General features: G+C 51.9%; 1 protein-coding gene across 1 annotated transcript; it reads right to left on the bottom strand.

The window, feature by feature from the left end:
• Positions 1–9324: 9324 nt before the first annotated feature.
• LOC116828839 (C-type lectin domain family 4 member E-like) lies at positions 9325–21861 on the bottom strand. Its single transcript, XM_032787311.2, has 6 exons — positions 21715–21861; positions 18278–18391; positions 15576–15701; positions 13812–13957; positions 12776–12882; positions 9325–10447 (listed from the first exon to the last, which is right to left on the bottom strand). The coding sequence occupies exons 1-6, from the start codon at positions 21803–21805 to the stop codon at positions 10309–10311; spliced, it is 723 nt and encodes a 240-aa protein (XP_032643202.1). The 5' UTR covers positions 21806–21861; the 3' UTR covers positions 9325–10308.
• Positions 21862–27177: the final 5316 nt, after the last annotated feature.

The following is a 27177-nucleotide window of genomic DNA, read 5'->3' as shown; positions in this document are numbered from 1 at the left end:
GTTTTCTTAACAAATTATTGCTTATATTTCTTCTGTTTGTATATAAACGTTTCTTTTAAAACGGGTGGAAGTTCTTTTCTAAGGGAGTGCAAAGGAAGGGAACAGCCAGCTGTGGGCTATTTTCCTGATGCTCGTTCAGCGAAAGAGGCAGCTACGGGGAATAGAGAAAAAGAATGCACGTCTGTAATCAGGTAAATGTCGCCTATCGGAAGGCAAGGCACGGGCGAATAGGCAAAGCCAAGCTGTGTAATTTCTGCCATCTCGAAATTGTCCTGAGGGTAAGAACGCTGTACTCTTGGGAAAGCAGACGAAACCGGGTTTCTTGGCAAGCCCGAAGGGGGGGGGAAGGGGTTGTTCTCTCCTGCTTTAGCAACCCAAGGCATTTGAAATCTGGGTGTCTCCAAGGGAGAGTTGGGGACACCAGAAGAAAGGAAGGGGGATCAGGCCCCCATTAATTCCATGATCTGTGGCAGCGAGAAATGCCAAGCTGTAGTGAAACTTGGGGAGTGTTCAAGGTAACGCCCAGATTTGGACCAACAAGTCGAGGTTTGGCACAGGACCCAGCATTGTGGACCTAAAGTTCAGGTCTGGACTGGGAGGCTAGATTACCACAGTGTTGGAAGCGCCGGAGCTGCAGCTGGTCCTGTCGGCGTATGCCGACGATGTGACTCCCATGGTCCAGCGACCGGCGACTTGGCGCGGGTGAGGCTGCCTAGGCGTGTACTGCGCCTCCGCCGCGCAGGTCAACTGGGTTAAGAGCCTTGCAGGTGGTCTGGGGACAGTAGCATGGCGAGCTCGTTTCTCCCCCAGCGTCAGCCATCCGGCGGAGGCACGGTCTGCGCCTATCTTGCGTTATCGTTCCGCCACGCCGCCGTCTCCGCGAGAACTGGCAAGGTTTGCAGGCAGGGTGGAGAGCGACTTCCGGGAAAAGGGACAGACTTTCCCGGGCCTTCCCTTGAGGGAAGAGCACTGGTGCCCAATGCAACTGGTCTGTCCATGCTCGGTACCAGTGCCGTCAAACCCTGGTCCCGGCCCCGGCTTCCTGGCTGACCTCCGGTAGGTGGCTGGAGTTCTTTTGGCCGCGCACTGGGCCCTGCCAGGGTACGGCATGCCCTGAGGAGGGAGGGCAGGGCCCTGAAGTGCCTGCCGCACATCACGCAGGGCCGTCCTTAGGATTGTATGGGCCTAGCGAGATTATTAAACTGGTGCCCCTGTGCCCTGTTGCTCTTAGCAACACAAACAAACAGATAGTGGAAAACTTGGCAGCAGGCATGTTAACAAAACAGTTTAAACGTAAATTAGCACATTTGTAGCTGAGTGAACTAGCAACTAAAAAGTAGCATACCAGAAAAAATTCTGTTGACAGACGAGATGCAAATATAATGTGTAAATTTGTCAACGCAGTTTATTGGAATTTTAATAATGAACGAGGTATTGAAACTAAGGATTAGTTTTTAATTAAAAAGCAATCTCTCGGCTTATTGATCATAGCAATAAGATTGTATGACCAAAGGACAATGATTGTCTTGTTCAAGTTGTATGAATAGCAAGGCCAGTCAAGTGTTCCTGCTCTTGTAGAGCGAGATAGTTTTTTAATGAGCTTAGTTTTTCAGAAACTCTGTCTCCTGATGCTACTGTACACGGAATTTGTCATAGAGATATAGGGGCAAAGTTTGCTGGTATGAATAAACTTACAATGTCATCTTGATCTGCATGTGGCAACAACTCAATTCTTCGTGCACAGTCTCAAGTCCATTTAAAATCAAAATGTCACCATGGTTTCCAGGGAGGCTCTTCTGGGTCAGGTCCACAGAACAGTGCTGCTGGGGCGCATGGGCCGCACCGGGGGCTCTCAGTGCAACTCCGCTGACTGGCTTGGAGGACAAGTCATCTGCCCAAAATGTACCGAAATCTCGAGCAGCATTTTCGGTCCCCAACGCTCTGGATGCCAGGCTTGCCACCTGGATTCGGCACATTTGGCAGATGCTCGTCGCACCAACGGATCTTCGTCTGGGCTTGCCAGACGAGCAAAAGGTGGACATGCTACGTTCTTTGCCTTTGTTACATAGTTCTCTTGTTTCCTATTTCGTTGAACTTAGTCGCAGCCCGTTGCAGCTGACGTGACGGAACGCCAGGCCGACCAAAGCGGTTGAGTGGCTCACGGGGTTCAGCCGCCGGCCCTGCAGACCTGTTCCAGCCTGGGAGTCCTTGGGGGTCCCAGTCAAGGCCAAGCGGGTGCTTGAGAGGGCGGCGCTGGGACCCCGAAGGTGGCAAATGGGCAGCAGCCAGAATCAGAGCAGTGGTGGGCACAGCATTCAGCGCCACCACTGCCGGTCATCAAAAATAAGCTCGCGTGCTACCTTTGGGTCACACTGTGCCATAAGTTGCCTGACGCCTGCTCTAACACTGAGTAAAGAGAATGAACATTATTACAGTTGTTGGAGGGATCTATAGCAGTAAACAAGGCTATAGCAAAGTCAGTCGACATTTTTGTATTTCTCTGATGAAAACTGTACCACTCCCGACCATACCAACGTCACAAATAATTGTCCAAACAACTTAATTTTCTGTTTTTTGCCTAGATATTGACTTTTTTTTAAAAAAATAGATGAAAAATGTATATTCAGATCTTAGGCATTTTTGGCCAACAATTGCATTAATGGACAATGCAAATGAAACCCACAGTACTGCTTTTGCTTGGCTCCCCCCCCCCAGTCCTGCTGGTTCAAACAGGCTGCATCAGAGAGAAGATAGGTGGAAAACGCACATGTTGGGGTGCAGAGTGGCAACAGCAACTGCAAACCTCAGGTCCGATGACATGCCAATGGCACCAACCGCAGCTCAATGGACCCATGGTGAAGTTAGCACAGCATTCTGATCTCAGAGACCGGGGCATCATGGAGCCACAGCAGCTCATTCACTGCCTGTGCAGCCTCCCCCGCAGATGAGATGGATCACCTGCCGAGTCCTAGGGGAGAGATGGGCCCCCAGCTAGGGTGACTCAATCCAGATGTCGCTGATTTTTATGGGCCAGTCTTGAGTCTTGGGGGTTGTCTATAGAGGACTCAATTAACCGCCCACTTAAGGTGACCTAGCACAGCAAGTGTGAAAAATCAGGACTGGGAGGTGGGGGCAATAGGAGCCTATGTATAAGAAAACCCAAAAATTGGGATGTCCCATACAAAGTGGAGGGAACACTCGCTTCACTCCCACCAACCCCTGTCCTGATGTCACACCATGCTATCTGGCTATCCCCAGCCAGCCATGGTGTGACCATTCCAATCGCGGCTCCTTGCGAGGAAGGTGAGTTACGTCAACTGGATCCTAGCAGGTTAGCAGCCACTCATTCTCCCCCCGGCACCGCCTCCACCCAACACAGCCCTGACAGCCTATGCCGGGGGAAAGAAGTAACTCACAGGTACAGTCAGGCGGCAGGTTTATTTGGTGGAGCCCAAAATGCTGGGGCCCACCCTCCGCTGGCGCGCTGTACAGCCAAAACAGAAGCTACAATGTCACATTGGCCACCCCAAAGTTACGAGGGGTCAATAAAAGCTGTAAAGTCAAAGCAAGCACTTGCTCAATATAACGTGTATGGGCAAGATTGCCGTATGTTCTCGTGGGGTCGCCCGCGCTTTCTCTTCTCTGGGTAAGGTTCAGGGCGTATTTCTTGGCCTCTTGAACCTGTTTAATTCACCCCAGGTGTCCGGTGGACGGAGGGATGGAGAGGGAGGGACGCCTGGCCGCTGCCCCTACTCCACCAACCCAGGGCCCCTGGGTTGTGGTGAATACCACTTGACATAGCGGTTTTTCCCTGGGTTACTTGCCTCTCATCACATCAGCTTGTGAAGGGCTTCCGCCTCTCTTCATACAAGCTGTCCTTACCTTAGGGTTCTGCTGTGGTCTTCCCAATCGACCGCAGCACTACCTGCAAACTTCCTATTGCTTCTCTGGACAAATTCGTTCTAATTCTGCAATCTGCACTCTGCTCCAACCAACCTTCTCCTTCACACGTGACAACACTCTGCTGACTGAAAGCAGGGTTTATATCGCCATGACTGGAGTCAGGTGCTCTAATGGAGGTCAGGTGCTCTAAATTGGCCACACAGCCGTTCTATAAACTAAAGCAAACCTTCCTCTCCATTGCGCAGGGACTAAGGCCCTGCTAACAACTCTTATGCTGCCCTCGGCATGCTTGTATCACAGGTATTATATTTTTGTGCAACCTGTGTAAAAAATGGGAATGTCTTAATGTTTTCCTCTGAAATATGTTAGGGTCTCAGTTTCCCCTGCAAGTGCGCATGGAAAGGTGCTGGGTGACAGGAATGAGAGTCAGAAGAGAGTCCAGAAGGAGACACAAAGGCTAGAGGAGTAGTGCAGTTTGGAGCTGGCTGGGGAAAAGGGTAATAGGCCCGAGAACTTTGCGGTCTAAGCTCCCCATCCCTCCAAGAGTGGCAACCGGACTGAAGGTCTGTTTTCTTCTTACCTACAAGCTCTTGAGTTGACTGTGATCCTGTCATCATAAACCTTCGTTTCTCCGGCTGCTGAGTTGGGTCAGGACCGGGCCAGGAACCTGCCTGGGCACACTCGCTGTTGAAAAGCGCGTACATGTAGGAAGGGCATGATGAAGTGCTCTGAGGTCAGACAAGCCAGGAGATGAAGTGTCCCATTGCTCTGGAGACGTAGCCCAGAGAGAGACGGCCCAGAGTAGTTTTGGAGTAGTTTCCAAAGCATCCCAGCATCACCTTCCCACCATGCACTTCCGAACGTCAAACCAGGCACTGATACTCTCTCCGGCTGGCCTGTGTTTTTTCCACCAGCTAGGAGGCACCTGATTCTTTTGGTTCTTTCAACACTTCAGGTTGGCACTTGCAGGAAGCGACCCAGGCCATCATGCCGGAGACAACAGGGTTTTCAGCCATCTCTCTGCAGACTGCATTCACACTGGCACTCTAGGCTCACAAATCAAGCACCCTTGCTCCACCTCAGAATCCTTGAGAATGCATGGGAAACTGAGGCACCCACACATTAGTCAGAAGAAAACTTAAGAACATTCCCACTTTGTAAACACCTGTATACTTAAAAGGTGTCAAATATAAGTATGGTAAAAGCAATGATACTCCAAGCTTGACCACAAAATTTAAGTTGCACGTTTCCCCCAAGTGAAGCGGCTCTGGAGCAGCTGGGGATCAGAGGTTCACACTAGCAGCAGGTGCTCAAGTGGGTGCTGGGGGCACAGGTCTGGGGGGGCAGGGCTGGGGATAAGGGGAACTTGGAGCAAGAAGGTTTTCCCCAGGGCTAAGGCCAGAGAGGACTCCTCCCTCCTCTTAAACTGGGCAGAAGCAAAGCTCCAGGGAGGGACCTCCTCCTCTCCCCCCCTCCCCCCACCGCAGCGGCAACACTCACTCTGCACCGACGTGCACTGCAACATGCTCCTAGGGACTCTCTCAGTCCAGAAAACCACTCGCCTCCGCCTCCAGGAAGGGTACCAGGGCAGGCGGGTTGCACATCATGTGTCGCCTCCCTTCCCCCCCACACCTGCTGCGGCGACCGCGCACCGGGGCACGAGAGCTCCCAGGCATGTGTCCTCCTTTCCCCTCATCGTCTCCTCTTCCCTCCCCCCGTCAAGAGGCTCCTGCCACCGATTCTCTCAATCTTTAAGGCAAAAGCAGCACAAACAAAGGAGAGAGACACTAGCTGTTTTCTTTCAGGCGGGAACTCCGAGGCAGGGGCAGGGCGAAACCCAAGCTCCAAATATTGGTGGAGCACAGCCCAGCCTCGAATATCCTGTTGCTCTGAAGCACCTCGAGCCAGGCCCCTGCAGCGTGAGTTCCTTCCCCAGCCCCTTCCCAGAGACTTCGCAGCAGCCCTTTCCCTCCTCAGACTGTGCTGCATTCGTGCCTCTCTAGGACCAGCAGCCTGCCTTTACATTCTCTCACTGCTTCCTGTCTGTCCAGGCTCCCGGCAGAGTGGTGCCCCCAGACCTTTGTGCCGCTAGCGGCTGCTGTTCTGCCTTGGCTAACGGACGGCCCTGCCTCAGTCCCGTCTCCCCTCCAGGCACTGGCAGAGGCTCTTTATAGTCGGGTGGTCCGGCGTGGAGACCTGGGCAGCCTCCTGCGCGCTTCCAAGGGCTCCGATAGACCGGCAAGCTCCTTTATCTCAAGCCCGAGGGGTCTTCCGCGAGACGTATCTGGGCTGCCGGTCTTCGACCCAGGACCTCCCTCCGACACTGGAATCTGTCTGTGACCAAGTCTCGTGGCAGCCACTGAGGGGCGGATCTCCTCAGGAGCCGCTGCTCACAAACACAACCATCCGGTGCAGGGGGCGATCCCCGCGCGTGCGCAGAGTTGCCGCAGAGCCTACCAGGGTCGGAGACCTTCCTGGAGCACGAGCGGGGCGCTGGCTGATCCCCCTCGAGCTTGCTCTGACGCATGGCTTCCAGACCTGCTACTCACCCCGGCGCGGACTCCAGGAGTGGAGCCCGCTTTGCGCCCCTGCTGCGGCGCCTACTTCGCACCGGGTCCTGCGGGAGGCACGCCCGTCACCCCCACCCGGCCCTCCAGATTTCATCCGGCCCTGCCCCGTAGCCCCACCGGACCCCGCCGCTCTCCTTCTCCGCAAGCCGGTGCACAATCCCTGCAGCCGACCATTTTCAAAGCCGCGCACAAGAAACAACTCTGACACCGCTTCGGCGCCATACCCTTCATTTTCCTCACTCATCGGTTCCCCCCGACACAAGTGGCGGGACCTCCGCCACTCTGGAGGGTGAGGAGCCTCGGTGGGGCCCCGCCTCTACTCCACCCTGGTCCCGAGGCCTGCGGATATCAGTGCGGCTCCCCATGGGGCCAGTGAGCACGGCATGTACTTGGCATGGTTTACACCCTTCCCAGACACCGCTCTTCTGCGGCGTGAGGGAGACCTGGGCACGTTTACCTAGAGTGTGCCAGGTTGCAGCCGCTAAATACCGTCTGCAATAATCTCCTTTTTTGCGTTTGTTGCTGCACTTTCCCCCACCTTCTTCTCTACGCACTCCTCTATCCGTGGCCCACGGAAGTCCCGGGACCTCTGTCAACCTCCTCCTCCGCCCTGGCTTAAAAGGCCACCTACAATGACCAGGGAGCGCGAGGTTGGCTCGATGGAAGACTCCGGTGACGGTGGGGCTTGTTTCCCGTCCCTGTCATTCACCGATATGGGGCGGAGTTCTCTGGCGGCGTCACTGGCTCCCTTGCACGCTTGAGGGCAGTGGGCGCTCGTCCGGGTATCTCTGCTTCGTGTTCCGTCCGGCTCCCTCTTCATGACGCTCGTGACCATCACTCCTCCCTGTTCTTTATAGTTTCCCCCGAATCAGTGGCTTCTGTGGTCCTGTGGGTCCTCGCCCTTAGTCTGGAGGGGGATCCTTCAGCAAGTGGGCAGGCTTGCCGCCCGCCCAGATTTCCCTGAAAACCAATAGATACACTCCCGAGCAATCCTCCCTTATGGTTTCTACAAATAGAGTCAGCCTCCTAGAAGATGGGGGCAAGGTACTAGAATGCCAGTGTACAGAAAGCAAGCTGCTCTGTGTCAGCATCCTGCAGAAATGATGAGCTACACGCCATTCCACGTGGGAGCCCCTGCACTAACCCACCTGTTGCATCCCTCCTCCCCCCAACCTTCTTGGGCTACACATGCAGTGTCCACCTCATCTGTGCATGAATAATACAAGAATGCAGGACTAAAAATACACTGACTTTAGTGAGATAAATGAAGGGACAAGCCTCCTGGTGCTAATGAATTAGTCCAGGGGAGAGAAGCCCACATGCCGCGCTATGACAGTCCAGCAGTACAGGAATCTTTTCTTACACAGGAAAGGAGAGGGATGATTGAAGCTCGCCCCAATTGGTAACGATACAGAAGTTACCAGCCCATTGTACCCATCTACTGGAATGACCAGTGATCATCCTATTTTCCAGGCGCATCCCCCCAGCTGCCTCACTCAGGCAGCCAGGGGATTCAGCAGTTACCAGCATAGGAGCACTCACGTTCTGATAAGACAATACCAGTCCTACTGCACCATCTGCCACAGGGAGGTGAAAGGACAAATTCTGGCAGCTTCACTGCTGGCAGCCACGCGTCTCAGCCACATTCAGTACACATAGGTGACATTTGAAGAAGTCAAGAAACAATTCTTTCCCTTTTTCTCTTTCACATGGTGGGGGGAAGTAAATGAGGAGCTATCCTGAACCACCGGGACAATGTGTTTGAACCTACAGGCATTGGGAGCTCAGCCAAGAATGTAAATACTTTTCGCAGACTGCTGTGGACTGTGGGATAGCTAGAATCCTCAGTATCCCCTCCCTCCCTCCATGAGCATCCATTTGGTTTAAACGCGTAGTGTAGACCAGGCCACACTGTCCTTCTGTGACGCTGGGGTGGGATGGCCTCCACGTGCAGGAAAATGGCCAGGGCCAGACAGGCTGTGGCAGGGACATGCTCAGCAAGATGTAGAGGTGAGGTAGTGTGCTCGAGTGGAGTCAGGCCTCCTCGGTTCTCTCCCCAGTGCTGGAAGGGGAGTGGGGTCTAAGGCCTTGTCTACGCTTCAAAGTTTTGTCGGCAAAAGCTGCCCTTTCAAAGCTCTGGGAAAGTATCTGACAGCAAGGGTGACCAGATGTCCTGATTTTATAGGGACCGTCCCGATATTTCGGGCTTTTTCTTATATAGGCTCCTATTACTCCCCCACCCCCATCCCAATTTTTCACACTTGCTGTCTGGTCATCCTACTGCCAGCTGAGCATGCTGCCCCATTTGGGGACCAGAGAGCAAATCATTCATGTGTAATGCTCGTGTTCTGCCCTGCACTAGGAACACAGGCAGACTGCTGCTGCCGGGAAGGGGAATTGCTACGCTGCTTTGACACTCCTCAGCAGGGAGAGCTCACATGCTCAGGATGCCGCTCTCGGAGGGAATCACAGAACCATAGGCAGGCACAGTGGGCTGCTTCGGGAGTGACTGCTATGCTGAGCAGAGCTGGGGCTGATGTGTGGGGAGGTGTCCCTCTCCCTCTGCTGCAGGATAGGCCTGCTGTCTCCTCTGCTCCAGACACACCACTCCTCCCACCCTGCCCCCACACTTCAGTCAAAAAAGCAGCTGACAATCTACCAGGATGCTCCTGGAAGGATGAGATTGAGAAACTTGCGTCATGTAATGCTGTACCTGCCCCATGAGGCATTGCAAATCCTTCCCAAAGCATCCTGCAGCCAGTTGCACAGTGGGATAGCTACCCATGGTGCTCTGCTCTCTTTGTCGATGCAAGAGCTGATAGTGTGGACGCACTCTGCTGACACAAAGAGCTAGTGTGGACATGCAACAGAAATTTTAATTAAAGCGGCATAACTTTTGCTGACAAAACTGTAGTGTATACAAGGCCTAGTACTTAGAGTGGGTGGGGGAGAAGGAGAGTGGGGGTGGGTGTCTGGATTCTTGGGTTCTTGCCCCAATCCTTCCACTGACTTGCTGTGTGACTTCAGGTGGGTGACTCACTGACGGATAAAAGCCTCATCCTGTCTAGTGCTGCTGGCTCTGGGCAGCCCCTGGCAGGAGGTACTTGGGGACTGGCAGGGGGGAGCAGGGGGTGTCCAGGATCAGAGAGGATTAGAGCACTGTTTACTGCAGTAGAAGAGGGATTTCTGCAGAGTTCTGAGCACCCAGTGAGCTGAACCCAGATTCACACAGATGTTCTCTCCGCTGGCTAGGGAGATGCACTTGATACTCCTGCAGGAAACTGGAACTGCTGGGGGATCCCTGCCCTCAGTGCACAGAACTCCCTATAACTTCACAAGCAGACTCCTTTGGGCTTCAGATTTAAATGCCAGCACAGCCAATTAGTGAAGTACCCTGGGAACTAAACCTAGTGGGAACAAGGGACTCCAGAGAGCAATGGGAGAAACAGAGGGATTGTGGGTCTCATCATGCCAGGAGCTGACCACTTCTGACTTTAGTGGCAGTCAATGGTGCTCAGCACCTGGCCTGAATCTTACATGATGAAATAGACTACTCCACAACAATGACCTGTGCCAGGTCATAGAGCAAGTGCAGAGCTCTGAGCAGGACCCAGGTCTGGCAGCCTCTCAGCTAGACATTGGATTTTGCTCAGCTAGGAGGGAGGTTGAAAGCTGAAAGTCCTCTAGATCTCACCGTATTCAGTAGCTCTGACTCAGCCCGGTCGCACTCAGCGAGGTGAGCTAGCCCACGAAGGCAGCCAGGGCTCTGTTGGCTTTTATTGGCTGCTTAAAGAAAATAAACCTCAAAACGGCAAAATGTTTTCAAAGGTGAAAATTACACACAAAAGGGCCCAGCTCTTTCACAAATGAAGTTATAGCGATTCCCACAATCTGTGCTGCTCCAGTTGGCTCTGTCATCCCCTGTGAGATAGATGCAGCGTTTCTGAGTGTTAACACTGGGGATCCCTGAAGATCTGAAAGAAATGAGGGGAATATTTCCAGTGGCTAGAGCAGCTCCTGGGGAATCTGTCCTAGTCAGGAACATCTCCATCACGGACCCACATGATCTGACAGAGCAGCTTACCACAACCGCTGCAAGGGAAGACTGCAATACCTGTCTATCTACCCCCATATCACACATCTAGCCATCCACTGCACGCACTCCGCCTAGCGATCCCAGCGCACACCTCCTGAACGATACATCCCCATGTAGTCCTGCCATCTGCCTATCTGTCCCCATTCACACCTACTTATCTGTGCACATCCACTCCCCTACCTAACCATCCCCACGCCCTCCTATCAATCCCATACATCCATACTCTTCCATCTAGCAATCTATCCCCATATACACTCATCTATACCCACACTCCCTAACTATATTTTGCTTTTGAGGCACGTTTTTCAACAAAAAATTGAGATGTTTTGCAAGATGATGCAAAAAATGTTGAGTCAAAATCCCAATTTCCCATAAAAGAACCGTTCAGTGGTAAAATTTCAACCTGCTCCATTGACTCCCCTGCTGGTTCTGGGCCATGTAACAATGCTTGTTCTCAGCCATGCCAGCCTGAAGTCAGTTCGCTATTCCCTTCTCCCTATAGTCCTGACCCCGGGACTCACCAGCCCGAGGGACTGGGGAGTGGGTGAGTGAGGTGCAGTGCACAGGGCCCTGTTGGGTTTGGGAGCAGGGCGAAGAGACAGATGAAAGCAGGCAGAGGACAATGAATGCTCCGGCATGTCTACACTACCAAGTTTACTTCTGGGGGAATTCTGCGTCACTACATATGCACAGAATTCATGTCTGGTGCAGAATTTGTTTTTCCCACAGAAAATACGTTCTGCCCAAGAAGTGCTGCAGTTCCTCCTTTTGCCCACCAGAACCACTGTCTGGCCGGCAGTAATGGCTAGCAGCCGGTTGCGTTCGTTACAGCAGCCTGCTGGTGGAGCCAAGTTAGGAGGCACAATGGGGTACACGGTGCTGCCAGGGGGTCATAAGGACTAGTGAGGGGACAGACTGGGGTGTGGGCTCAGGAGCTAGTGGAGTGACAACATTGATCCAGGGACTGAATGAGAGGGGGGCCCCAGGCCTCATGGGGACTGGGGGTAGGAGGGCTCTAGGGCCACATGTACCTGACTGAATGTGAGAGGCTCCTCTGCATGGGGGAGGCTCCTCAACTCCCTAACAATTCCCCTACTCCCAAAAGAACCATAGAATATTGAGGTTGGAAGGGACCTCCAGAGGTCCAACCCCCTGCTCAAAGCAGGACCAACCCTGACAGATTTTTACCTCAGTTCCCTAAATGGTCCCCTCAAGGATTGAACTCACAACCCTAGGTTTAGGGGGCCCAATGCTCAAACCACTGAGCCATCCCTCCCCTCTGAAGAAACTGTTCCATGCTTCTCCCACCCACACCCAACAACCCTCCAGGTTCACTCCTGGGCTCCTTCCCTCTCCCTCAGCTACTCCATTACCCCGATTTCCCCAAGCCTTTGCACTGTGTCTGAGGGATGGGGAATACGGTTCTGTATTGTAGCTTAAATGAATTACTCAAAGTTCTGTATTAAAATGCCTAGTAAAGAATCTAGTTGTCAAAAAATACCTGCCCATTTCCTGAATCTTTTTTTTTTTTTTGCATGTATTGTTACAAACATACTTGCCCACAGGTATTTTGAAATAAATTGCCAAAATAATTGTAACTGGTGTATTATACTGTTGTTTTGACAAATAAAATGTGCAGAATTTTAATATACTCTCTGTAGAATTGTAATTTTTGGCACAGAATTTTTAATTTTTTGGTGCAGAGCTCCCCCAGGAGTAAAAGTTCAGTCAACGTAAAGCAGCTTATGTTGATCTAACCATGTAAGTATCACACTACAGGGTTCCTCTCACTGCTGTAACTCACCTGCTACGCTGACCTAGTAAATCCACCTCAACGAGAGGCATAAGGCTTAAGTCAACATAGTCCAGGCGACGCAGTGTCTGTATGGACACTGCTTTACTTGCATTGCCTGTTTGCTGTCAGCGTGTCAGGTAGGGTCCCTGAGCGGAGGCAGGGGTGTTCCGTTGTGAGCCCCAGCAGCACGGACAGCTGGAGCATCACTGCCCGGTGCTGAGAGCCCATGCTGTGAGCTCCCTGCAGAGCTCCCAGCCTCCCCCACACTACCCATCTTAAGCGCTTCTGGTGAGACCACACACGACTGACAGGAGGGCAGTGTGGACATGATAAACACAGTAATTGCTGGTGGCAGTACATAGACTAACATAAGTTGACTTAACTTTGTAATGTAGACATGGCCTTACTCACATGTATGATACTGGTGAGCCATCCACCCACGTCCAGCTTCCTTCTGCGTCTTTGTGGCTTAGGCTGATCCAGTGCTGAACAGAATTGATCCCCACTGTCAGGAAGGCCTAAGGGGGGGTGGGGTTGGAGAGAAGCACGAAGCAGCAATTTGTTTCCTACATGGGGTTCTGCAAGCCACCAGGGGCCCACGTACCACCAGGCCTGCCCAGCCCTCTGTCACCTGCCTTGCCCAGGTGTTGTGCTGAAACCGCCCACCCCACCTCCAGGCACACAGACCGGATGGCCAGGCAGGAGCAGGGGTGGAAGCAAGCAGCCGTTGCTCCTGGGAAGGGGTTGTGAGGTGAAACAGGGTTATGGATTTACACTGATGTAAATGAGACAGGAGCTGGTCATGGGGCTTTGTCTGGATCCCGGCAGCGTCTCCGGGTAACAATGTGCACCTATGCCTATCAGTTCTGGCCACATGCACCCTGCGCAGCTGATCACAAAGGCTGGGGGCTGGAGGGCAACCCCCACTGGGGGCCGTATCGGTGGGGGAGGTTGAGTGAGGGGCCTGCAAGTGGGGTCATGTTTCTTCTGGGATTGCAGGAGCTGGGGAGCTGAGAGGGGATTGCAGTGGCTGTGGGAGTGGGAGGGATGAGGGACTTGCAGGAGGCAGGGGCTGGAGGGGCTTGCAGGGGTGGGAGGGCACTGCTGGGGCTTTGTGGCAGAAATCCCTAGAGCAAGCCTCTGCTGATTTCTCTGGTGCTCGTCTGCAGCATCTGCTGTGCCCGGGGGACTTGAGGCAGGGAAGTAGGTCCCTGCAATGTCCTCAGAGCACAGGGCCCAGGGTCATGCAATGCAGCTGCCCTCCTCCCCCTGGAGATGGTGGGCTGGATCCAGAGGCTGCAAAGCATGGGCCTAGGAGGCTGGGAGAGCTAAGTGCAAGCACTGAGATAACAGCAACAGTTTCGGCCTGGGAGGAGAGATCCCAGGCAGGTGGCCCAGCACTGCCCCCAGTTCTGCCTCTCCCAGAGGCAGGAGGATCAGGACGTACCTGCTCCCACGGGTTGCTGATGACAGCTAGCTCTGCACTGTGGTTGCTGCATGAGTTCCTGGCCATTTCCCAGGGCTCCTTTTCAAGGGAGAAAAAGTAGCATTTCTTCTGGAACTCCTCCCAGCCATGTGGGCAGCATGGGATCCCTGCAACACAGGCTGCAGCTCACTCCAGGACACAGAATCCATGCTGGTAACATCCCACTAATCCTGCATCCCAGCCCAGGCCAACCCCAATGAGCATCCCGGCTGGCTGCTCACTCCTAGCCAAGGAGGCTGCGGAACAGGAACAGACTCTGTGGTTCTGCAGCTCCCAGCCCGCGCTACACACTCTCGTCAGCTGGGGCCTCCCGAACTCCTGGCTGGACACAGCCCATTGCGCTGCTTCCGTGCTGGGGCTGGCAGGAAACTGGCTGAACTGAATGCAAGGTTTTGACATTTGTTTTCATTCCAATGCAAAAAGAAGCCAAGACTGGCCCAGAATAACCAAGGCACCGGCCAGGGGGATGGGAAAGCCAGGGCCAAGCCTCTGACTCAGGTAATGCAGGGACTTGAACTCAGTCCCCCACCACCCTGGCATGTGCTTTGAACACCCAACTATAGAGTCATTCTTGGGGAGGGAGAGCGAGCAAGTGTGCACGTGCACAGGAGTGACTGACCCTGGAGCCCCCAGGCTTGGGCACTCGCCAGACCCATGTCTGCTGTGCCTGGTGTGGTCTCCCACATCCCAGCTGCATGCGCCAGGCCATGCCCAGAATGAGCTAGGACTTCCTATCTCTGCTTCTGACCAGAGCTTCCACCACGGCCCTGACAGACCTTCCTGCGGAACACTTAGTCAAAACGGATCAGTTTCTGTGAAAAGCTTTGGTTTTGATGAATCACTGTTTTCCTGGGAAAAAAGGTTTTGTCCAAAAGTTCCCAATCCGCTGGGCACCCCTCCAGGTGAGAGCCGAGCCCTGAGTCCTCTCCATCAGCCCCCACATTCACACCTCCCACAGCACCTGTTCAGCCCCTAAGAAGCCTGTTGTCCTGCTCGGGGGAGGAGCATGTGTGCCATAGGCTGTGATTGCAGAGTTCTGGTCTGAGACACACAGTCCCCCCTTCCCTCCCACCTCAGATTGTTATCTGGACGCGTTTGTTCCTGTTTTGCATCCATCAGATCTTGAGTAATCAGGATCCCAAGTAAAGAAATAAACAAGAAATTGTCACTGTGAGAAACCAGCTCAGCCAGAGCAAAACCACCGCTACGGGAAGCCTTAGTCACCCTGACTTACACCCAGGATCTAGCACCTACAGCTCAGCTCAGTCACAAGAAGGATTTGAGGGGGGAAAGAAACATCTCAGATTTGTGGCAAAGTCACTTCTACAGTTGAGATTGAACCTGGGAGCATGAGCACCCAGCTCCAGCCGTGTGAGGTCAAGGAGTGGCTCCCTTAGCTGGTGGCAGTAATAGGCTGTTATCCTCTATGCAGCATAGGTGCTGGGACAGTGACGCATTCAAGGACGAAGCAAATCAGCATCTGTCTAAACCCCCATCAGGTCTGAACATGACCAGACTATGTGAAAGTTCTGATCCGGATCTGGATCTAGATCCCACTTTGAGTCCATCTCAAGGCCACTGATCCTCCCCCTGCAGGGTGCGTGGATGCAGCATTGGCATGCGGGAGGCTCTTCTGTCACCTCCCTGCCCCTCCTTGGTGCAGGGCTGGCTGCCTGGAGCCTCCATCCAGACACATCAGGCAGCAGGCCAGGGACCAGCACTTACATTTCAGGAGCATTAGCAAGAAGGCGGCTGTCGACACCAGCAGAGACACCCCAACCAGGGCGTAGAGGATGCCCAAGGACTTTCTCCCACAGCCTCTCTGCTCTGCTGCCTTTGGGGTGGAGACAGCTGCAAAGAACAGCAACATCAGCGGCTAGAGTACTAGTCAGCAGAAGAACAGCTGATGTAATCTCTCCCCATGCCACCAGCCACGGGCAGGAGAATGACCTATATGTGCAAGATGGTGGGAGAGGGGTCTAGTGGTTAGAACGTGCAGGGAGGGGCTGGGAGCTAGGACCCCTGGGGTCTATCCCCGCTCGGAGAGGGGAGGGGAGTGGCAGATGGGGCTGGGAGCCAAGGCTCCTGGGTTCTATTCCCCCCTCTAGAGAGAAGCAGGGTCTACTGGGTGCCCCCCACAGTACCAGAGAGTGCACTCTGGGGTGTGAACTGTAAAGAGGAGAGAACAGAGCCTTCTTGTCCCCATAGGACCCTGAGCCCATCACCATGGTGTTTGGGCTTGTTTGCCTTGCTATGGTTCCAATCCTTGAAAGCACTGATGACTCTCCGCTTCTACCAGGGTCCATGGGCACTGTGGAGACTCAGCAGCTTTGAGAATCCAGCTCTTCAGGCCCTTGTCCACATGAGTGTGTTAAAATGGTGTTACTCACCCAGGCCGGGTCTATGCAAAAACTTTTCCTGGTTTAACTGAAGGTGCAATTTCACTCCCGTTTATTTAAACTGGGGCTGCTTTGTAAGTGAACACTCTTAAATCAGCTTAACACCAGCTATCGGCACCAATTTCACAGTGTTCACTAAATCACTGATTTGCACTAAATCGGTTTGTAAATTGATTAAAACAAAACTGGTGCAACTTAGATGCAGACAAGTCCCTAGTATAGACATGCTTGAGTCAATTCAAGAGGATCTTACGGAGCTGTATCTTCAGCAGATTACAAAGGGCTTATCTGCATGAAAAAGGCACACCAGTTTCAGCAGAGATGTGAATTTAAACTGCTTTAATCAAACCAGTGTAGACACACTTAACAGCCCCTTTCTTCAGTTAGTTTCAATTGATTAGGAGCAGGGTTGAAAAACCCAAATAAACCAAAAATCAGAGCATCCACCTTTGTCTTTGCTAGGAAAAAAAGGAAGTGTTCTTACCTTGTGACAGGAAGAACGGGGTAATGCCCGAGGCCTGATCTACCCTACAAAGCTTTACTGGCTTAGCTATGTCAGCTAGGAGTGTGCAAAAACCACATACACTCTCATGCCAACACAGCAATGCCAGCAAAACTTCCAGTGTGGACACAACCACGTGAAAAGAAGAATGCTCCTGTGGGCGTGGCTAATGTTGTTGTGTCCGCCAGCCCAGGAACATCTCCAGCTGGCCGACCTAGGGCACTCGGCAGACACAGCTATACTGCCACAGGCTCTGAAGCATAGACAAGCCCCCAGCAGAGAGAAGACAACCTGGAGCATTCCCATGGATCAGTGGGTTGAAATAGCAACCATGGGAGCCAGGGAGCACCAAGCTGGGTGGGTTTCCTGGAACCAGGGGGCCTGGGCGTGGTAGCTTCTGTACGGAGCACATGGCACCCGCCAGGGCTCTCTGTGTGCCATCCTCCCATCCCCCAGCAAGTGCCCACCCCTCCCCCACACCAGGTGCTCTGGATGCCCACCATCCCTCCTCCTCCAACCAGGGGGCTGGCACATCGGTAGTGGTCCCCCCCACCCCCGCAGCGGCAGGGAAAGAGGCAGGCATCACCAGAAAAGCCACAACTAAAGCCAATAATGTTACTGTTCTCATTTGTAAAGCTCTTGGAGATCCACTGATGAAAAACACTAGAGTCGAGCTGGGAATTAACCTGGCAAAGTGCTGAGAGCCTCTGGGGAGATCTCGCTTACTGCCTCTGCAATCCATACATTGAACCTACCGCCACAGCACTGAGTGTGCATTGGGTTGTTTGCTCAAGGAGGGGCTTGGGGGGTTAATTCCTGCAAATGCCCCATTTGCTCACCCAATCGTGAGACACTGAGTCAGGCAGTCACCCGAGGGCTGGGGAGAACGCACGCCAGCACCACGCAGGGCAGCAGCACTGCTGTAGGGGGCTGGGTTTCGGTCTTCTTCTGAAGATGAGTTTTTCTAATGGGATTGTTTCCCTGGAACAAGGATTATTTGTGTCCAGTTCTGTCAGGGGCCCCGCTAAACTCACTTTTGCAAGCCTGAGCATCTCCACTGTGCTCAGATGCTGTGTCTAGGCCACAGTCCTTGGTATTCTGCACCCATGGAAATGGCTGCAGGATTTGGCCCAGCTGCGTCATGCTCCAAAAACCTCAACTTTCATTTAAAAATAAAACCATCGGGGAGATTTTCAAAGGCACAAGTGGGAACTGGGCACCTAATTCCCATTGGTGGGTGGGGGCAGTGGGAGTTAGGCATCCAACTGCTTGTACTGCCTTTGAACAAATCCCCTTTGGCAGCGGAGATAACACTGGAAACATGACCCAGGTGTGACTGATGCAGAGAGGCTGCCTGAGCCTGCAGAAAGCCTGAGCCAATTGCTCTTCATTTCCATCTGTAGCCTCACATTAATGCTTTTCCCTTTGTCAAACCCAGACATCAAGCCCAGTTGTGCTGACAAATCAATTCTGTGGCCCACACACCTCCCGTGCTCTGTGAGATGCAGCTCAAGCGAGTCACCCACCTGGCTCTGCCTTTGCTTGCCACTGGGGCTGCATCTGAGGCTGGGGTGGTGGCTGATTGGGATTGACGTTCTCATAATCCCTCTCGCAGTCATCCTCAAAACTGCCCATCGAATCTAGAGACAGAAAGAGGGTTTTCTAGAACAGCCGTGGACCTGTTTTATTGTCTATTCTGGATCACAAAGCATTTAAAACTCAGACTCCTCCCCAGGCCTGGATGTTGGATCCAGTCACTTCCCAGCCCAGCTGTGGCTTTCACTGTCATTGTTAGTATTATTTATCTGTATTGCAGATGCACCGGAACCCCAGCCGTGGCCCAGGTCCCCACTACACCAGGCGCTGTATAGACCCAGGTCCCTGCCCCAAAGAGCTTCCAATCTAAGTTAATCAAAGCAGTTCACAACCCACAGAGTCAGCTGCTGATTGCTGGCCTGGGCTGCGAGAATGTCTACAGCTGCAGAAATGTTCACAGGAATCCCTGGGCAAAATCCTTGTTCTCAGGGCTGAAAATTTGCCCTTTAATGATTCAACTACCCTACTTCTGCCCAAACCCTTCACCTGTGCTGTCTGGAGAGCGTAATTTTAGTTGGCTAAACCAGGTATTCATCTATCTATCCCCATACATCTCCCTGTATCTATCCATCCCCATATACCATAGCTAATCTATCTATCTATCCCCATCCGCCCCTTCTGTCTATCTATCCCCATACACCTCCCTATATCTATCTCTCCCCATACACCATATCTGTCTATTCCCTTACACCTCCCAATATCTATCTATCCCCATACACCTTCCTATATCTCTATCCCCATACACTGTATCTATCTATCTGTTCCCATACACCTCCCTGTATCTACCCCTCCTCATTCACTCTATCTATCTATCTATCCGTCTCCATACACCTCCCTATATCTATCCACCCCCGTACACCGTATCTCTCTATCTATGGAGCTCTCTATCTGGAAGCAGGGTCTGAACGAGCCCTCCTCTGCCATCTAGTGATGAGCTGGGGGAAAAAAACTTCAGGAACAGCCTGTGTTTGCTTCTCCTCTGCCTAGGTGCGCAGTATGATGCAGAGCTTGACCAAAATGATCACTTTTGGCTGGTGTTGGGTTACAATTCACTTAACTAGCGAGTGCAGGGGTAATGAAATATTTTTCTCCTTATTGTATGAAGAAAGGGCAGCAGAACCATACTTAGTCTGGCCTATGAGGCGCCACCCTAATCTGAACCTGATTTGCTACGCATGGGGTAGGGCTGCCAAAGGCCTGTGAAGGAGAGCAAGGGTGGGAGTAGCCTTTGAGGTGTGTGGCTAAAGGAGGGTCCTAGATGCTAGCTACTTCTGCACTCTGTGTTTAGAGACTGAACTAATTAGCTTTAAGTGAGAGACTTTGTTTCCCTGTTCCAGGGTACTGGCAATTGAATGTTAGTAGCTCTAGGGGCTATGCCTTAGGCCATCTCTACACTAGCGAGCATGCAGCTGTGCTGCTGCAAGCTTGCTTGTGTAGCTGCTCTATGCCGATGGGATAGAGCTTTTCCATCAGCATCATAAAACCCCTTCCGTGAGCAGCATGAGCCAGGATGGTGGGAGAGCATCTCCTGCTGACATAGCACTGTTCACACCTGCACATTTGTGGATGTAACTTACGTCACCCCGGGGGTGTTTTTACACACGAGCCATTCGATGTGGGGTAAGGACTGTGGTGACAAGAAAGACAAGGCAGAGTCTGTATAGCCGGAGAGACCAGTAAGAGCTGAAATCACTAACGCCTGGGTTAAGCCATGTGACCTTAGCCCATGGAATGACAGCAGTGGCAGTGCCGACCAGTAGCCGCAGAGACAAACAGCGGAAGCAGCAGCAGACATCTAGTTGCAGAGGCTCATAGCAACCACAGAGACATTGCTTGATCCGCCCCGCACCCTTTCTGGGGTGGGAAGTGACCCCCTATGACCCACTGCTGAACTCTCAGTCTTTGCTAACCAAGGACGGGCCACCCGTGAGTGGGGTGCAATGGGGGGAAAGGGGAATAATGTGGTAAAGGGACATTAATTCATTGGACTTTCCCACCCCAAGGTGGAAAACTGAGGCAAAGGACACAGCCTATTGTGCTGTGAGGTCGTGTTTGCTTATCATCACATGCTTTTGAGTGGGGTTGTGGTATTTCCCCAAACTAATGCTTGGTTCCTTTTCGCTTTTAATATAAGTTCTATTTCATAACACACAGACTCAGTGCTTGTGAGTGGGGAAGTGTTGCCGGCTAGTGTCACACAGAGATGGAGTGTTTACTATTCCCTGGTTACTGCATGGGGAGTGTGTGTTATACTGGTCAGAGGGACCCTGGATATTGAACCTGACCCTTGTTGTTGCTGACTCCACCTGGCAGAAGGGTTACACATCATCTAGCTAGCTAGCTATCCCCATGTTCCCCCTCTATGCATATGTAAGACACTGGTGGTAATTGTCCTGCTATAATCAGCACTGATGAGGCCTCAGCTGGAGTAGGGTGTCCAGTTCCGGTCACTGTGCTTTAAGAAAGTTGTGGACAAATTTGAGAGAGTCAAGTGAAGAGCAAAACAAATGATCAAAGGGTTAGAAAACCTGACCTGTGTGGAAAGGTAGAAAAACGGGATAGACTTAGTCTTGAAAAAAAAAGGCTGGGGTTAGAGGGGGACCTGCTAAGGGCTGTTATAAAGAGGACAATGATCCATTGTTCTCCACATCCACTTGAGGTAGGACAAGAAACAACCAGCTTAATCTGAGGCCAGCAAGATTTAGATTAGATATTTGAACAATCTTTCTAGCTGTAAGAGTAGCTCAGGGCTGGTGTAGGTTGCTGAGGGAGGCTGTGCAATTCCCGTCTGGAGGATTCTAAGAACAGGTTGGACAAACGCCTGTCAGGAATGGTCTAGGGGTTTACTTGGTCCTTCCTCAGCGCAGGGGGCTGATGTCTTGAGGTCCCGTCCAGCCTCACATTTCTATGATTCTGGGAGTAGGGAGACATGTCCAGACGATCCCAGCTGGTGATCCATGCCCCATGCTACAGAGGAAGGGGGGAAATTCCCAGAAACTCCAAGGTCCCTGCAATCTGACCTGGGGGAACATTCCCCCCCAACCCCAAAGCTGGCAATTAGTGTGACCGTGAGCCAGACCCACCAGCCAGGCATCTAAGTAGAGGATTCTCTGTACCACCTTAGAGCACCAGTTCTCAAACTTCACTGCATTGTGACCCTCTTCTGATAACAAAAATTCCTACATGACCCTGGGTAGGGACAGATCCTGAGCCCTGCTGCCCTGAGCTAAAGCACTCAAGTTTTGGCTTCGGTCCCAGCAGGTTTAATGCTGGTCCTGGCAACTCCATTAAAATGAGGTCCTGACCCACAGTTTGAGAACCGCTGCCTTAGAGGGATGAGCTAGAAGGTCAGTCCCCCCGTGTTTACCTGGCCTCCCATGTGGCATCTTGGCTCTTTTGGTCTGCGACAGCTCCATGGAGTCGTTCTGGTACCTGCAGTAACTGGGTGATGTTTGCATCACACTGTGAAGCAGCTTCCTCCTGAGCAGCAGCGTCTCCACCACAGACTGATTGCAGCACCAGGGCTTGCAACACACCACAGCCTCTTCTTCCCTTTCACAAACCACGAATACTCAAGACATGCACCATTAACCCCTTCCCTGCCATGAGCACAGCTCCAGCCCTTTAAAATGTCAGGTGGTTGATGGGGGGGAGCCGCTGACTAACACTTGGGTCCTGTACAGGAGACACGCCCTTCCTGTAGGAGGCAGGGGGAATTGTTCTGAGACAGGTAAGCAGGCGAGGCTCCGAGCTCACTAGTGCCTCGAAGGGGCTGGTCTGGAGAATCCAACATTCCCCCAAAGGGACCCCACCATGGAGGGCAGGGCAGAGAAAGAAAACAGTGCATCTCAAACTAGGGGAATACAATATAATGTCACATACCTTTTATGGGGGAAGTCCTAGAGACAGCTTTCCAAGTTTGCCTCCCCATGTTTTTCCCTACATCGTATTGTTACAACAGCATCTAGGGCCCATACTGGGATCAGAATTGTGCCAGTGCCCACGTGGTACCAGCCACATCATACAGCACTCCCTTGTGCTAGAACTGCAGACAGGGTAGATTATTATCCCTCTGCCACATGGGAGCTGGAGAGCAGACAAATTGACTGGTCCCTAGTCACAATGCAGCAGAGCTGGGAATTGAACTCATGGTGCTTATTCTTTCAGCCCCTGCCATGCACCCCAGGCCAGCGTGCCTTTCTGTGAAGAGGCAGCCTGATTGCAGGAATGGAGTGTGCCCTGCAGAGCATGGCGTGTCCTCCTCTGCAGCATTTCCCCAGGTATTTGGGCAGGTGGGGGCTGGTGAAGTGGGGTCGATACAGTTGTGAGTGGGTTGTGTAGATGGCATGTGCTGGGATGGACAGGGCACCTCTCCCATTTCCATTGTTTGTGATGAGTTGCTGTGACTTTCAGACATTGGGGAAGTGCCCTAGGCTGAGGAGAGGGGCTGAGATAAAATGAAATGCAGGATTTCCTCGTCCTCACCTTTGAACACTCCTTGCTAGTCTTTATTATTAAGGCTACAATTTTGGCACAGAGGTGACGGTGTAGGTTAGACTGTCTGGAGCAGCTCGCTACCAGGAGCGCCCACTTCAGACTGTCACAAATAGGGCAGATCCCCCAAAGTGCTGGTGTGTTCTCTAATTAGCTTTCACCAAGTCAGTAACAACTGTGAACTCCTGCATCGCTGTGCCAGTCGTACCATGGAGTCGGGCAGTCTCCTTAGACTCTCCAGTCTATCCTGCCACCCAGACACACTGGACATAGGGATAAATGGTCACTTACACCAAAAATGACGCCACATTCAGGTTGCTTCCAGTCCTAAGAGACCTGTCACCTACCCCAGATCAATTGGTACCCTAAATCTTATACCAAACATGGCGCCTGTAGCCAATCCTGGAATAAACTGTCTAAAGGTTTATTAACTATGGAAAAGCAGTAAATGCATCATTTACAGGTCAAAGCAAGTGAACATGTACAACCAATGAGTTACCGTCTAACTCCCGAGAGTAACAGAATTGTCGAGGCTTGACAATTCAAAGCGTCTTTCAGGGCACCCCAGGAGGCAGCCCCTGGGGATCTCTGGCTTCAGTTTCAAATCTCTGGCCCTTCAGAGGCCTTGGCTACCCTGGCGCTTTACAGTGCTGCAACTTTCTCGCTCAGAGGTGTGAAAAAAACACCCCCCTGAGAGCTGCAAGATACAGCTCTGTAAAGCGCCAGTGTAAACAGTGCCCCAGCGCTGGAAGCACGGCTCCCAGTGCTGCTAGCTAATCCCCACGGGGAGGTGGAGTACGTGCAGCGCTGGGAGAGCTCTCTCCCAGTGCCGGCGCTGCGACCACACTCACACTTCAAAGCGCTGCTGCGGCAGCGCTCCTGCGGCAGTGCTTTGAAGTTTCTAGTGTAGCCATACCCAGAGTTCAAACAGCCACAAAGATGCCGTTTCTTCTTGTCAGGGATTTTTATTCCCTTCCCCCACAGTTCAAGGTGATGGGACAAGTTCATGTGCACTGGGGGGGAAGGGAGAAGTAATCAGTAAAGTCTTTTGTCCTCTGATGTTCCACAATGGTTTGTCTGGTGTCTTTGAGCCTTCTTGTGCTGGCCAGGAAATGACACCTTTTGTAGCAAACTAGTATTTCACACTTATTTGGTAATGCCTCCCTCCTCACTGGGGGCAGGGGGGTTTTCCAGTTACAGCACAAACACTGAAATCTTGTCTTATAACATGAGACATCGACATTACCAGTGAGATTGATGCATGATGCAACTTACAAGCATTTCATAGAGTCTAAACACTGAACACATTCTTATTAGACTAATCCTTATTTTAAGCAAAACTAACATGCAGGTGACCTGGTCTGGTCTCCTGCTATGAATTGTCAGTTCGTAGCTAATGCCTGCAGCCCGGGCAAGAGCTGGAATCCAGCGTCACAGTGGTCACAGAAACTGTGAATTTAAATAAAGACTGTGAACTCGTGGAAATGTCGGGGGGCAGGGTGTGTGTGTGTGTTGGCGAGTGAGCCCACCTCAGCTGCAGTTCCTGTCCCACTGGGTTGGGCCAGCTCCCCGCTGCAGATGTTACAACCTGGTGCACAAGGTCACAGCACCACTGAGGTTTGCCCCAGCTGCCCCTCCATCTCCATCTAAGATTGGCAGGTGCACCAGACCTGAGTGGTGCCAGGTTGCAACCCTCAGAACCAGGCCCAGCTGCACAGGACAAGAACTGGGCTCACTCTCCAACCCAACTCCTCCCCCTCCCCCACGCCCACCTCCACCCCACAGATCCTTTCAAGATTTCACAGACTTTATTTGGGTCACTGAAAAAAGCACAGGAAATGCCTTTTCTTGTGCAATGCCTTGAAGATAAAAACACATGGCCAACCTGTGGCCAGAAAGGAATGTCAGGGACCTTTCCATGACTTTTCATTTTCCCCTTTCATCTCTGCTGTGAAATTTACTACAAATTTCCATGCCAGAATCATAGCCTTGTTTATTTTGTGTCCTGTGGTAGTGCCTGGCAGCTCCAGACATGGACCAAGACCCCATTGTGTTAGATGCTGTATGAAAGCAGAACAAAGACAGTTACTGACCCAACGAGCATCCAATCTAAGTATAAGGCCATGTCTACACTATGGACTTTGGTCAATCCAAGTTAACTTGGCGTAGAGCCGCCAAAGTTATCGCTCGGGTGGGTGCATGCTTGGTTGCTTTCACTGGTGCTTCACATACTCACAAGCAGTGGTTGTGCTGATGCAAAGTGAGGTGCACCATGGATAAGTATTCCAGTGGGCCATCGCCCAATGTAATGCCTTTTGAGAAATGTTTGCAATGTGTTGTGGGGTAGAGATGTGTCACCCAGGGATCTCTGGGAGTCAGGGGTCAAGTTCCCAGCATGCAACTTTTTCTATCTCATAATGCCATCCGTATCCTCTAATTCTTGCAGTTTTAAAAAAAAAATCCCACAAACCCGCACAGCACTTTCCAGTGTCTGCCATCTCTGATGGAAGCATGGAGCCCTCCCAGCACTGTGCTGATCTCATGAATGCTGAAGTTGTGGGACACACGATCCCCTGGCATTTGCAGAGCCACAGGAAGAACCATAGCCATGGGGGACAGGATGAGAATGGGTGCAAGGGAGATCAGGTTTTAGATGGTCACTGGGGCAGGTGGAGGGGTGAGAGGAGGAGAACAGTGAGAAACTTCTGCCTCTGTGACTGGAGAGAAGGAGGAGAGAGTTACGGGGGGTAGTGGGGAAAGGAGGGAGAAGGCCACATATTTTGTCCATTTTCTCTTGGAAGAAATCGGTAGCCTCCTGTGCAGACAGAGAAGTGGAGACAGAAGGACGGGAGGGTGTGAGGACTGTATCAAAGGAAGCAGTACCTGTCCTAATGCAGATGTGCCAATGCTGCTTTGGGCTCATTTTGTGCCCTTTGAGCCAGGCCAGCTCTCTCCATGACTGTTGGGGCTCCCAGATCCTCCAGCAGACAATTACCGCCATTGCTCAGCTCCACCAACTCTTCTGAAACACACACGATGTTTATTTCCAACAGAACCAACTCCTCGGAGCAGGAACTGGCTATTCCTCTGTTTGTAGCTAGCACAACGGGGCCCTGATCTTGGTTGGTCCTCAGGCACTATGGTAATAAACACTATTATTAATAATGAGACAGCAATAGAAGTAATTCTTCCACTCTGTTCTGCACTGATAAAGGCCTCAGCTGGAGTGTTGGGTCCAGTTCTGGGCACCACATTTCAGGAAAGATCTGGACTAATTGGAGAAAGTCCAGAGAAGAGCAACAAAAATGATTAAAGGTCTAGAAAAAATGACCTATGAGGGAAGATTGAAAAAAAAACAGGTTTGTTTAGTCTGGAGAAGACCAAACTGAGAAGGGACATGAAAGTAGTTTTCAAGTACATAAAAAGTTGTTACAAGGAGGAAGAAAAATTATTTCAGGGAAGTCCTATGACCAGAGACTCTAAGCGCACAAGAGACCACAGTGATTGCCTAGTCTGAACAGCCTCAGGCACAGGACTTCCCTGAATTATTTCCTGTTTGAATGACAGCAAAACAGCTAACCTTGATTTTACAATGGCCAGAGATTTTGTTTCAGTGGTTAGTTCCCCTCACTATTAAACATTCCTGCTGCCTTAATTTCAGTTTGAATGCACATAGCCTCGGCTTCCGGCCATTGGATCTTGTTACAGAATCATAGAAATGCAGGGCTGGGTGGGACCATGAGAGGTCATCTGGTCCAGCCTCCTGCTAGACCATCCTTGGCAGGTATTTGTCTAATCACCTCCAGTGAGGGGGATTCCACAGCCTCCCTTGGAAACCTTTCCAGTGCTTAACTAGCCTTAGTGTTAAAAACGTTTGCCCTAATCATCCCTGTGAGACAATGCAGCAGATTACTTCTGTCCTGCCTGGAATGGACACACGCTGGAACATGGTGATTAGCAGCATAACTATATATACGGCGCTGGTGAGACCCCACCTGGAATATTGAGTGCAGTTCTGGTGTCCCATGTTTAAGAAGGATGAATTCAAACTGGAACAGGTTCAGAGACGGGCTACGAGGATGATCCGAGGAAGGAAATCTGCCTTATGAAAGGAGACTCAAAGGCTTGGCTTTGTTAGCTGGCCAAAAGAAGGCTCCGGGGGGATATGCTTGCTCTTATAATATATCAGGGATTAACGTTAGGGAGGGAGAGGAATTATTTAAGCTTAGTACAATGTAGGCAGGAGGACAATGGTAAAACTGGATATTAGGAAGTTTAGACTTGAAATTAGACGAAGGTTTCTAACCATAGGGGAGTGAAGTCTGGACAGCCTTCC

This window comes from Chelonoidis abingdonii, chromosome 26 (assembly GCF_003597395.2).
Source record: "Chelonoidis abingdonii isolate Lonesome George chromosome 26, CheloAbing_2.0, whole genome shotgun sequence".
In the NCBI taxonomy this organism is placed as follows: Eukaryota; Metazoa; Chordata; order Testudines; family Testudinidae; genus Chelonoidis; species Chelonoidis abingdonii.
This window is presented reverse-complemented; position numbering and strand designations above follow the sequence as displayed.

Bases quoted from the DNA above. Each gene is read 5' to 3' on its own strand.
- LOC116828839 (XM_032787311.2), bottom strand. From the start codon at position 21,805: ATGCAAACATCACCCAGTTACTGCAGGTACCAGAACGACTCCATGGAG. The intron at 13,958-15,575 runs GTAAGTGCTGGT...CCTGTGTTGCAG, and splicing joins CTTGCTAATGCTCCTGAAAT to GGATCCCATGCTGCCCACAT. The intron at 10,448-12,775 runs GTGAGTAAGGCC...CATTTCTTTCAG, and splicing joins GGCTCACCAGTATCATACAT to ATCTTCAGGGATCCCCAGTG.